General features: G+C 47.8%; 1 protein-coding gene across 1 annotated transcript in view; it reads right to left on the bottom strand.

The window, feature by feature from the left end:
- Nucleotides 1-2,905, bottom strand: part of grin2aa (glutamate receptor, ionotropic, N-methyl D-aspartate 2A, a) — a 90,246-nt gene extending 87,341 nt beyond the window's left edge. Inside the window, exon 1 of the mRNA XM_028411202.1 lies at nucleotides 2,405-2,905. Within this exon, the coding sequence (XP_028267003.1) occupies nucleotides 2,405-2,905 (501 nt within the window). The remainder of the gene's footprint in view (nucleotides 1-2,404) is intronic.
- Nucleotides 2,906-13,751: the final 10,846 nt, after the last annotated feature.

The following is a 13,751-nucleotide window of genomic DNA, read 5'->3' as shown; positions in this document are numbered from 1 at the left end:
TGTATATTCTGATTAATTCATGACCTTTGATGCTTTTAGAGAGGTCTCAACCACTAACAAACACACAGAAGCAAACTTCACCTGAACACACGCCACACAGGAAGGAGGAAAAGTGTGAAAACACAACATAAAACAGTTTCTTCCTGCTGGTTAGAGCTGCGGAGTGCAGCGAGGACGTTTCTGTCCTCAATCAATAATGTATTCTCTTTTCAATACAGGCAAGGGTGCATTATTCAACAAAGGCAGATAGATATATGGGAGGGACTAACAGGAGGAGATACCGCACATTTATCTAATTAACAAGCCGGGGGGGTGGAGGGACGACTGCTTTACGCCGAGGAAGTAAAAAAATAAAAGAGTGTGCACTTTTCTCTTAAAGAAGCTCTCAGATTGTGTTGAGGCTGACGTGGAAATAGCTTTGAGTGGAAGTCATCAGCACCCAGAGATTTAGGCTCCAAGTGACAGGCAAAGGAAACACACACACACACAGGCATTAAAGCATATATATACGCAGGGAAATTTCACAAGGCGTAATCGTGAATAGACAAACACACCAAGGGTCTTACAAGGCATAATCATTGGAGGCGAGCTTCTCCTCATATTTCACATGAGGATTAGTGGAAATCTGCGTGGAACAAGGCGGCACAAAGACTCCACTTCAGAGGGGAAGCGCATAAACCTGAACCTACACAGGCTGAGCAGTTATATAAACTTTAAATACAAGGAGGGGAAAGCAGCTATATGCTAACGTTACAGAGGCATCCTAATCCTCAGACCTCCAAGCACACAGTAAACACACACAGAGGAAAGGTTTCCAGCAGGCTGACAGAGTTCAATGTTTGGTTACAGATGATTTAATGTAAAAGATTCTGTTGTAAACAAACAGAAATCCTCCTCTGTCAGCCTCTTATCGGGGTCACTGAACGTGCTGCTGTACATGCTGCTCCATGTTTTATGTGGTAATATGTGCACATGGCCTCTGTATGAAGAACACACCGAGTGTGTGTTAGGAAAATCGTACATGTGTCCATCTATGAGAAGCTGCAGCACTCAGATATGAGACTTACAGGAAAGAGCAATTCAGTCAAGTCTGATCACTGATTATTGATTTAAAGAGGTAAATGTGCACAAATATGTAACAGGCCTCATTAGACAGCTCTGCCCCTGCTCCGTGTCATGATGTGTGCTTCATATCTCTGCAGTAAACAGTTTTTGTGTGAGTGACCTCAGTGACGTGCGAGACACACAAACTATTATCCTTGTGGATTTCATAAATCAAAATAAAAACACTTTTTAAACAGACAAGCAACAGGAATTATTGGAAAGGTGTGTGTGTTTAATCTGTACAGAGAGAAGACCCCCTCACTGTGATGAAGACTTCAGCAAAGAAGAAGAAGAAGAAGAGCTGGCAGTTTGGATGCACCATGCGTCAGTTTGTGAGGGGTAAACCTCTTTAGTTTCTTTATGCATCATAAATATCCTGAGAGGCATAAGGGTTAGAGGAGGGGTGGGTGTGTGTGTGTGTGTGTGTAGGTGGCAGGTGCCAATCAGGACATTCAGTAATTCCTCTCCACCCAACATCACCCCTGTTCAATATGAGGGATAATCCCTCACCCCTTTAATTCTTTGCTTCCTCTGTGCATGCACGTGCACACACACGTGCACACGCACGCACACACGCACGCACACACACACACGCACACACACCTCCTCTAACCCTTATCTGCTGCCCTCTTCTTTGCTCTCTTCAAACACAGTGAAGAGGGGTGTTAAGGAGTGTTGGAGAACGTGCACGGCTCTACGTGCACGCTCTCAGCCTCCTCCCTGCACATTTTAACTGACCTACTTTTTATCTTTTATCTCTGAACATATAATTCTATTTTTATGTGAGTAATATCAAAGTAACAATACTGCTACTGAAGTACCATTTTCCAGTGCTATTGTGGTCCCTGCTCATAAGCCGTCTTTGATCTTCTGGGCAAATAACACAGTTAAGAATATCCTCATTGTGAATCAGACGAATTCCAGGAGCTCAGCGCCGACACATGAATCCACTGAATCATCGGCTCCTATTCAGGCCCGCCTGCTGATTGGCAGGCGAGGCCCTTCGCCCATTCAGATGAGGGAACCAATCAAGACTCCTGCTCCTCAGTGTGAGGGAACCCTGCACAATGAATGGAGATTTCCCAGATTGCAGCTCACTGCAGGCAGACAACACCCACTGCTTCCCCGTGTGCTCAGACACCGCAGCGCTGACTTACCTCCTCCTCCTCCTCCAACTGCCTGCTCTTCCTCTCATTTCACACAGCAGCAAATATATGAAGCCAGAATTCAAGACCAGATCACTCCAGACCAGCATCCTATCAACACCGTCACCCTCTCACAGTCACACAGTCACACGTACCTTATCCGCCATGATCATGGACGACCCTCCGTGGATGCCCAGGATGGGTATGAGCGTCTGCGAGGAAATAAAATCCAAAATCTGGGCGATGGCCTCCTGGTCGGTGCCGTCGCCGAACACCACGCCGTGGATCTTGGTCCCGGACATCAGGTCGCACATGTGGGTGATGATGCTTTTGGGGTCAGTCTCGTTGACCAGCAGTGTGACCACGTTGACGTCGATGGGGTCGTCTTTGCTCCACAGCGCCCGGATGTCCCGGTCTGAGATGTAGCGCGTGCGTCCCAGGATCACCGCAATGTTCAGGACCGGCACTTTTTCCGAGCCGCCACCCCGCTGCTTCTGAGCCGCCGCCGGGTCAGCGATCAGGGCCGCCGCCGCCACCAGGAGAGCCAAGGAGAGCAGCAGGCTGTTGCTCCCACTGCGAGCGCTCCAACTTCTACTCCTCCTCTTACTCCGTTTGCTGCTGAGGGACATCCTGCCGAACCACTTCATCCCCTGCATGGAAGGATGGAGGAGACAGAGTGCAGCCAGAGACAGAGCAGAGGAGAGATAAACCGTTAACACACAGCCCACACATTCAGAGAGCAACCTTCCTTTTCATTCAACTCTGTTAAACTCTTGTGTGGAAGGAGGCGGCCTTGAGATGGGCGAGAGAGAAAAAGAAGATGACTAACAAGTACGCACTTTATGGTCACGACTGCTTCACACACGTGGAAAATGGGAACACTCAACCTTGACGCAGCTCCACACACCTGTGCTGACATTCAGCTTCCTGCCGAGTTATTACAGACTACAGAGCTGAAGCTCACCTAATGGGGACTGAGTGGCGATACAGGACATCAACCTGCACGGGAGGTAAAAAGCAGCACAAAGGGGACGAACCTTTACAGTGTCGACCCAAAGTGTGTCAGCATGTCCTGATTCATCTGCAGAAAAGGAGCGAGACGCCGTCACAACACAGGAAGTGCGCTTTCAACAAGCCGTGACAGCCTGAGTAACATGCTTTATGTTTTCAGTACACAGCCTCCTCTGTGTGTGTGTGTGCACTGAGGTGTGTGTGTGTGTGTGTGCACTGAGGTGTGTGTGTGTGTGCGCACTGAGGTGTGTGTGTGTGTGTGTGTGCACTGAGGTGTGTGTGTGTGTGTGTGTGTGTGTGTGTGCGCGCACTGAGGTGTGTGTGTGTGTGTGTGTGCGCGCACTGAGGTGTGTGTGTGTGTGTGCACTGAGGTGTGTGTGTGTGTGTGTGTGTGTGTGTGTGCGCACTGGTGTGTGTGTGTGTGTGTGTGTGTGCAGGTCAACTCCATGAGCCTTTACACAGTGACAGTTTTTTCTATTATTCTCAATTTTCATGACCTTCAAAGAATTCATTTTTCTTTGCAGCTGCACAAACTGTTCACGTGAACATGCTGATTGCACTCTGTCCACTCCACAGCCTGCAGACCTTTCTTATGATAGACACACAGGCAGCTGGTCAAAAGTATGTGGACACTGAGCCCCTCTGTGTTTCTGCTTCCTGTCCAGCCCATTAGACATTTATAAAGTCTGATTTAGGGTGATGAGGTCAGGACAGACCAGTTCTTCCTCATCAAACTGTGAAGATCAGTTTTTCTAGCTTTTTTTGTGCAGACAGACACACAAAGTGATCATCTACATCTGCTCTAAAGCTGCAGCAATGATCAGTAAATGGAGGTTTGCCCTGTTAGTCTGAAACAGGAACATTTTCACTGGTTTGTCCATCAAATGTCAGAATAAACCGATTGATTAATAATGGACAATCAATCAATGATGCAGATTTATATACTGCAGCATGAAGATTTACACCTGTCCATTTACTTTTGGTCACATAGTGTCTGCAGCAGGAACAACAAAACAATTCAGCAACAAACTGCCGACACTGCAAGCAGGACACAGAGCGTCCAGATGTCTCTGTTTTCAGGGGACAGTCACGGCGTTTAGCCCTGTTTTACCTGCCTTACACAAACAGAAGTGGAGGAATAACATTCTGTGCGGCAAGAAGGACCACACAGGACAGTCTGTGAGCAGGTTAGCATGCTAACATAGCATCTAACTGAGAAAACTGTCGCACAACAGTCCGCACGCTGTCGTCTCACCACACCTTCCTGCATAACAAAGAATCCACACACGCATGAAACACTGACACACTGGAGTCACTCATAGAAACTAGCTCTCATTTATCAGGTAATAAATCAATAAAAGATGTGTGTGTGTGTTCTTGTGTTTATTAGATCCAGAGGTGACACAGCTGTCACACACACACAGATCAGTTTGTACCCCAGAGGTAGGAGGGAGACAAATTACATAAAGGCTGAAGAGAACAGGCTAAAACCAGCTATAAATAGCTCCTTCTCTTCCAGTTAGCGTTCCTCAGACGGAGAGATGGCGGTGGCGGCGGCGTGGAGGGGTTCCTCACTTTAAACAGAGTGAGTGTGAGAGAGCACAGGTGATAATCATAACCCACACAGGCCGCAGGCTCTGCAGAAGACGAGCGGCTCAGCGTGACGTACCAGGAGGGGGAGGTGACCAGAAGGCTGGCATCATGTGATTTATGGATTCACTGACAGGACGGCGTGTTATTCTGCACCCACACGGTGGAGCATGATTGACACACAGAGGCCGCTGACATCACATGTTCACAAGGAGGAGCTCTTATTTACAGAGAGGATGAACAGGGAGCCGCTTTGTGTGTCAGCATCGTTAACGTCTCACAGTAACACCTCCATGCATATTCAATCATCGGGCAGAGCAGCCAATCAAATGATAGATTTTAATCAGAGAGAGACATCAGGAAATTATTTTAATCACATTCGCTTAAAAAACATCTGGAGCTGTTCAGTTATCATTCAGCATCATGACCAGATGTGCAGCAGCATGAGTGGGATTCCCAGTTAACTGTAAATCATTCAGCATCATGATGCAACGACACAATGAACTATCCTTTATGTTGTTTCTTTTCTTTTCACCGCTCTGTTTTCATATTGATTTCTCAAACCTCTTATTTTAAAATAGTAAGAATTTTTGCAGTGTGTGTAATTACACCACGCGTTGATTGACACATTTTTGGTCTCACCATTGAAAGTTTCTGTCCTTCATGCAGCCGTTTTTCATCTCAAGGGCTCACTGTAGAGTGGACTCATCATAAAATGTCAACTTCTCTCAAAATATCTGACAACTCGAGGTTAAACTGCCACCTGTTGCTCAGATCCCAGGACTCTGTTCTCATTTATTATTATCATAATGTCAGATTTTTGCCTCTTAATGTGACACTGTTGATCTGTTGTATTATCTGGATGCAGCCTATAACTGTACATACAGCTGCTCTTTGTTCATCTGCTCCAAAAGTGCCGCTGAGTTCCTCGAACTTTTCCACAAGCAAAAAGAAATTTAAAAAAAAAAGTCATAACTTGCATTTTTGTTCCAGGACTGCTGGACCCCGCCTGCCTGCAGACAGACACACAGAGAGAGCGGTCTGATGGTGGCTTTAGATTATCTCCTGTAGGCCAGGATTTGTCATACCTTGTGATTTTGTAATGAAATTGAGACTCCAGTGGAAGAGTCCATTGTGAGCTGAATAATACATGTGGGCTCACTGTGTCATCCTGTGTTTTTAAAACAAGCTCAGGACTGCTCGTCCCTGAGCAGAGACGCTGTTCAGAGGGACCGAGGATGAATCATCCCAGTCCACTCACTGCAGAGCGCTCAGAGGCCCGATGGATTCTCAGATTCTCTGTCAACAAGTCGTCATTCTCCCTCGATGAAACCATGCAGGATTACACAGAGCAGCAGGACTCCAGGGTCCCACTGCAGGCTCCCCGTCCCTGACTTTACTGTATTACTTTGAGGACATTTAGTCCCAGTTATTGACACATTTTTAGGCCAATCACACGTTTCCAACAACTGCCCCCGAACATGGATATTAACAGTTTGAATCATTTTATTTTGGGCTTCTGCCTCAGCTGGACTCTCACTATAGTCCATCAGGATCAAGCTTAAGTGTCAGACAGAAGTCTCACTCTATGGCCCTCCTGTCCCATAGGGGGCGCTCTGCAGACATGACACTGATGACACCTTCAGGTGACGACCGCTCAGTCCAGTCACCTCCCAGATATTACTGAAGGGTTTTTCTCTTTCCCAAATATTTAACACACCAGGTGCATCATCTAGTCCACAAAAACCCTCACTGAGCATTATGCGGCACCTACTCTGCCCCCTACTGTCCATGTGTTTACTGCATCATTCAAAACGCTCACATTACAAGGAAGAAATCCAGACTGTGCATACGTAGACTGGACACACACACATTGGTAAATAGGGTCAAACTGGCACCAATTCGATGTATTACAGTATTTATAGAAACAATACTGTTCGGCTCCAACAGCTCGAGATCTGACCAATAAAAAGTGTGTTTAGTTCCACGTCTCTGCTCTGTACCATCAGAAGGATATTTCAGAGAGAGGAGAAAACACAAAGAAAAAGAGAGAGAGGGAGAGAGACAGAGGGGGAGAGAGAGGGGGAGAGAGACACACACACAGAGACAGAGAGAGGATCCCCGGCCAAATCGTATTGGGCAGTTTGTCGTCACACAAAGGCTGCCGTTTCTTGGCACCACAACAGTAAATGATGTTTGGCAGGCTCATCCAAACAGTTCACACACACACACACTGGTATTAATATCAAGTCTGAAACAGAAATCTTTTCCCCCTCTTCAGTCACAGCACACACACACTGTGCAGTGAGCTCTCCCTTGCTGTTGCCACTATTCCCCGTCCGCCTTCACCGACACACAGCCCACGTTTCTGTGTTCCACCTGCATCAATAATTCAGCTGCATTATCTGTACATGATTATTAATATGATTGCATTTACTGCTGCGCTCACATTTGTTCTTCTATCATTCTAAATTGCATTAAAATTAGATTAACACACACACTCTGCAGACGATGATTTATTTACACAGCCAGGGTCAGAATGCTTGATACTGAGGATGAGAAGTGTGTGTTTTACTATGTCGCGGCCCAGAGGACGCATGTGTGTGTGTCTGTGTGGGCACATATGTGCATATACTCTCTGGCTTGTCCTGAATATTGCATGTTTTTTTCCCCCATCCTGCTCCTGCATTACTCTACACTCATTCCCTCATTGCTCCATCATCCACTCACCTCTCTGCAGAGGGCCATCATGGAGGCCATCAGGTGCTTTTAAATGAACATTTGGCAGCTCATTGGATGAACTGGCTAGTACAGGCTGACACAACAGCACAACAAGCAGCTAGCATGTAGCAGTTAGCATGTGTGTAGAGGACTGTTGTGTCTCTGTGAGGACGATATGACCATGAAGTCACTTTGACTGAAACCAACTGTTATCAAAGCAGAAAAGTCTTCATGAAGCAACAGACACAGACAGAACTGACAGCACTTCCTGACTGGACTCTGATTGGACAACAGAGACAGAGACACTGTGATGTCACAAATCTCATGAGAAGCTGACTGACAGTTCCAGACTTTCAAAATAAAAGCTTGGGAAATGTGAGGCGCCTTCAGGACGGAGCGTCGTGTGAATCATGTTACGACAGGAAGTCCTGATATTATCCTGAACAGAGCTTCATCATGTTAACTGTTTTGGTGCTGTTACAGTAACACACACCTCCATCAGCCCCGTCTCCATCCTCCTTCTGTCCATAATTAAAGGCTTCATTGTTTCCTGCCCAGCGACACAAAGACTAATTCAAAAATAACCCGATTCTAAAATAACTCTGCTTTCTCCCTCCATTTGTTCATCTCTCCCCTCTCTGCCCCCCCCCCCCCCCGCCTCCTCCTCATCATCCATTTCTCTCCCTGCTAATTTCACTCCCCTGACTTCTCTGTCCACCTGTCTCTTTCTATTTCAAGAGTTTCACTCCAAAATGAGATTCTGCCATTTGAAGCAAACAGACAGCATGAAAAAGAAATGGTATGAATACCAATGTGCTGCTGAACCTACAGGCCGGCTCGTCTTTGCATACGGAGTGTGAGGACAGAGATGGAGGAGATGTGACCTGACTGTGAGGCCTTTTTAGATAATTGTGTCCTAATTGATAATTAGGGGTTTTCACCCTCCGTCTGCACAAACTGCTTCACTTTACATTCACAGACAGCAGCTCCAGTGTGTCTGAATTCATTACAACAGCTAATACCTGAGCAGTGCAGCGACGGATGGAGCAGAGCCTCATGTACAACACCAACGGGCTGCTTCTTCCTGCATCCATGAGATAACTATAGACCCCAGAGACGCAGCTGTTCCTATTGTACATCTTAAGAGTCCTTCAGAGGCGGCGTTTCATACACACACACACACTGATTCGCTGTCGTATAATCAGTGCAGACACAAACAGAGGCTGAGGTGTGCTGCTGCAGGATGTGAGCACAAGTTAGAGCCAGAAAGTCAACACTTGTTAAAAGGCTTTTTAGGTGGGCCAGCACGGCGGCCATGAGAGCTCGCTGCACAGCGGTCATCCTGTGACTGCGAACACAACAGTGTGTGTGACGACTCACTGCACCACAACATCAGGAAACACACACAGACAACACCGCAGCACCCTGAGAAAGCACCATCAGCTGCAAACACACACTACAGAAACATGTAGAGGGAGCTTAAAGGGTGCCGGACCTGCTGCGACACAATCCCGTCAACTTCACATACACAGCTGTACACAGTTCACACGCACAGTGAAACGTTTATGATTCCAACACAGCAGACCCTCACTCAGCAGCCCGGTCCTCCTCACCCCATCAGCTGATAGAATTCATGACTGAGTTAAGCATTAAGTACTTCTGCTGAAGGGTAAAAATAGGGGTAATGGGTGACCTGAAGATCATCTTAAAACACACAAATTCATAACATTAAACACACACACACAAGGCGGCTCCTTGCCCTCATAAACACATTCTGTTGGTGTTCATGGGGGACTGTTAAACTTTTAGAAGCTACCAGGCATTAATAAGCAGCAGGTCCCAGCAGACCGTCACCTTTTAAGGTCCCTGGAAACCCTGCAGCAAAGGTAGACCGATTAATCAGCTGGTTTTTGCCCATTTATTTTTGAATAATCTGCTTCAACACCTGAGCATAATAAGCAGATGAGTGCTGTTGGTTTGGGACTTTCCTGTATTCTGCTGTTGAATTACATTCAGTTATCCTCTTCTTTAACAATTAGTAATAAGAGAAACTGAAACTTTAGCATCAATGATTGTTTTTCTATCTTTATCATTTCATTTGTTTTATTTTATATTTAGTTATTTTAATATATTAATATATTTTATTTAAAACCCCAGATACAGACTGGAGAGGCACCGTCAGTGTGGTGGAAATGTGCGTATGAGTAGTTATTATTAAACTGTCTATATGAATATATACATTTATCAGAACTACCGTTTGTGTTTGGTTTGTGCCGAGCCCTTTCAGCTACATGAACAACACTCAAGTTGTTTCTAGTTGTGTCACGAATGGACGACAAAAACACTCCTGTCTGCGCACATCATGTTTGACAGCTAGCTAATGCTATTAGTTATTTTATTTATTGGCCCGGCATCAGGACACATGGAAGCATAAAAACAGGCACTTTGAGTGGACTGTGCTGCAAACATTTTTGTCCTTATTAATCATTCAGAAACCAAAAAATGGAAAACAAAGAGCGGGTTTGAAAACACTGAACAGCAGCTTCTTAAAGTAACCTCTGAAACACAAGCGCTGTACACCTCGGCTCCTTCGTCACCTCGCTCCTCTCTCCATTCTCTCTCTCTCCCCCTCTCTCTCTCTCTCTCTCTCTCTCTCTCTCTCTCTGAGGCCCCGGCCATCTGCTCTGTGTGCCCTGACATGTGCATGAGCGCCCATGAGAAGCCCAGTGGAAGTAATCGTCTGTTACCACTCAGGCTTCAACATGTTGTCTGCCCACTGCACATATAGCTCTTTAGCTCTACAAACGCACTGTGTGTGTGTGTGTGTCTGTGTGTGTGAACGGCGCTGCTCCCTCTGCACCTGATGCCCGACACACACCTCTGCCTCGCTGCTTCTTTTGGAACGCAGCACTGTATACATGCCGCTTTATTTTCAGTTCTGTTGGTGCTAATTGCATCACTTTGTGCCTGCAGGAATCCCAGATTAGAACACTGTGTGTCGGAATTTTAATTTCAAGTTGGCACGAAAAGCACAGGAGCTATTTACACGCAGCCGCCACTTTATTAGGTACAATCTAATCAGCCAATCACGCGGCAGCAGCTCGGCCTGATGGCGAGGACGACCTGCTGAGCATCAGAATGGTGACGTCAGACTTTGAACACGACATGTTGTTGGACTGTTTCTACTGTTCACAGAGAACAGGGCTGCTACTTTGCATTAAAGGTGCTTCTAAATGTGTGAAAAGTGTTTGGTCAAAAGAAGCCTGATATTTTCTGAAGGCTGGGGAAGTTTTTGTGTTTTATTGTAAATGTTGGATGTTTAAGCAACATGCATTGTTTTACAAGTTGCTACAGAGTGAGAAAAAAAAAAACATCGACATGAAAACAGATTCAACGAGCTGCATCCATAATCATCGCTAATTGGTAGCGGCCTGAACCGAATCATGAGGTGCCTTAGATGGCACACCCCCAACAGAGTGAGACAAGACCCACTGAGCTGCAGGTAGATGGTCTGCATTGATATGGTGCTTTTCCATCTACTCAAAGTGCTTTACACTACTTCACACTGACCCTTTAGCTCATACGTACACCCCAACAGTGCCACCACTGGAGGAGGCATGCAGCCAGGACCAGGGCCTGAACCTCCACCCTCAGGAGAGCATCCCTGAACACACAACCACCTCAACACCGACTGCTGCACCTGTCAGCTGACCACAGCACGCTGAGGCTACGACTCACACAGGCTCACCACCACTGGACAACAGAAGAACAAAGGACACTGCTGGTCTGCTGAGTCTCCACATCTGCAGCCACGTTCAGATGGACGCTCCCAGTTTAAACATCATGGATCCATCCTGACTGTTACCATGAGCTCCACCTGAACCTGGTTCACAGACCACAGCCTGCCTGGGTGCTGCTGCTGACCACCTCCATACCTTTATGAGCACAGAGCACCATCTTCCTGCAGAATCACACCCTAGGTCACACAGCGCAGCTCATCTCTGCTGCATGTGTTTGATGTGCACTTTGGAAGTAAGATCTGTGAAGATCTGCACCAAGGATTACTCTGAGGTTTCTCCGAGCTAATCTGAACCTGGAGAGGTTTAAACGTGTGGGCCCTAAAATAGAACCTTGGGCACACCACAAGTCATTCTATAGCTTGAACATGATGAGTTCATGGCACAATGCACCCCTGAAATGTGATGTAACCAGAGGTCCACGTCATGGATGTGCAGCCAACAAACTGTGTGATGCTAACAACATGGAGGAAGACCTGAGGAGTGTTCCAACCCAGAAGAACTGCTGGAGAGGAGAACACTTTAAACACACAGAGGAGCGCTTAAAGATGGAATCCATGCCAAGGGAGGTGCTGGGTTAACATCTTATTTCCTTGAGCTGTCATAAAAATATGGATTGTCCTTCTGTAGGCTGCAGCTCAGAGAGAGAGAGGGAGAGAGAGGGAGGCAGGGAGAGAGAACTGCGCTTCAACAACGTGACTGAATCCAGAGAACAGGAGAAGAACAGAGAGGGGGTGGAGGGAAAGGGGGGAGTAAATTCATTTGGATCTCCCCCATTAGCTTCAATGAAGCAATACGAGTGCGACCCCTACTGGCGCAGCGCGGCGCTGCCTCCTTCGCTCCCGGGTCGAGACGCAGCTTCTCACACAGTGGAGGATTTTTCTTCTCCTTTCTTTGTCTTGTGTTTTTTAGGTAAAGCTTGTGATGAGTCAGCAGGAAACTAAACCTGTGAACTGTGGCTGTGTGAAGGCAGCGAGGCCTCCTGATGTGACTGACTGACGGAGCCGCTCTGAGGTGGAGGAGCTGGAAGTTGTGCCAAGCAAAAAGCCCGCAATGTGAGCTCCAGCCTCAGAATGAGGAGCGGCGCGGTCAGAGGAGCCTCAGCTGCTGCGCTCTGAAGCTGCTGCGCTGCGCTCACTGCGCCAGCGGCCAGGCTCCGCTGTAGCGCGCAGACTTCCGTCTTTCTTTGCGTCTTTCTGCCTTCAAATGTGAGTAGTTTAACGGTGGGGGGAGCTGTCTGCGCTGCGCCGCACTTTGGCTGAGGGACGCGGGCTCCCGCTGAGAGACAGAGAGCAGAAAGATACAAGAGAGAGAAAAATAAAAGTACTTACAGCGTCTCCGTTCCACAGAGCTCCAGAGCAGTGGTGTGAGATGACATTGCAACAGTCCCCTCTCTCCTGTGAGAAAGCATGCAGCCTCTGATGAACACTAAAATCTCTGCGGTGAATTATTCCCCAAAAAAACTGAATGAAATCCTCCGTGTGAGCCGCGGATGAAGAAAATCACTGCTGTTGTAATCCAATCTTCATTGTGTGTGTGTGCGCCTATACTGCTGATTCTCCACTGCAATCTCTGCTGGTCCCGCGCATCGTGGGGGCTCTGAGGCTCGCTGTGATTACAGCTCCCGGTATCCCGTTATTCCTGTCCCGGGAGGAGAGGCGCGCAGAGGAAGGAAGGAAGGAAGGAAGAGGCAGGCGAGCGGCCGCCGGGCGCACACACGGACGCACATGCACATTGACTACTACAGTAGGAGCTCCGGCAGCCTGCAAGCCGTGCATGGGACCCAACGTCTCTCTCTCTCTCTCTCTCTCTCTCCCAGCGTGCACGTGTGTGTGCGTGGCGTTGGCTGGACGTGCTCGCGTTCTGTGTGTGTGTGTGTGTGTGTGGCTGCGCGCTTCTGCAGAGGCACGGGCAGCTGGATGGATAGACGGACTGGCGGTCCGTCGGTCTGTCGCGCTCCCTCCTCTCTCTCTCCGCGGCTCTCTGCGCTAAAGCCCCGCTTCGTGGGCAAATCACACGCGAGTCAGACCACGCATCCCAACATCTCAGCTCGAGCGGGCTTCTGTGGTTTTGGGGGAGGGAGGGAGGGAGGGAGAGAGGGGGGAGTCGACCCAGCAGAGCGCAGAGCGGAGAGGACAAGTGGTGCAAAGAAAAATACAATATTAATACACGCCACGTGAGTCCCTTCACCTCCGTGAATGAATTCAAAATGTTTTCACACGGGGGGTGGGGGTGCGCGCGCAGTCCGTGCACAACGACCCGCTAAAATAAAAAGAGAGACGATGAATCTCCGCACGTGTCACCTGTGGAATTCCTGGCAGGTGTTTGCGCACCTGGACAACTTCCGGCTGGAAACACGAGCACCTTTTAGTTCCTCTGATAG

This window comes from Parambassis ranga, chromosome 8, assembly GCF_900634625.1.
Source record: "Parambassis ranga chromosome 8, fParRan2.1, whole genome shotgun sequence".
Classification (NCBI taxonomy): domain Eukaryota; kingdom Metazoa; phylum Chordata; class Actinopteri; family Ambassidae; genus Parambassis; species Parambassis ranga.
This window is presented reverse-complemented; position numbering and strand designations above follow the sequence as displayed.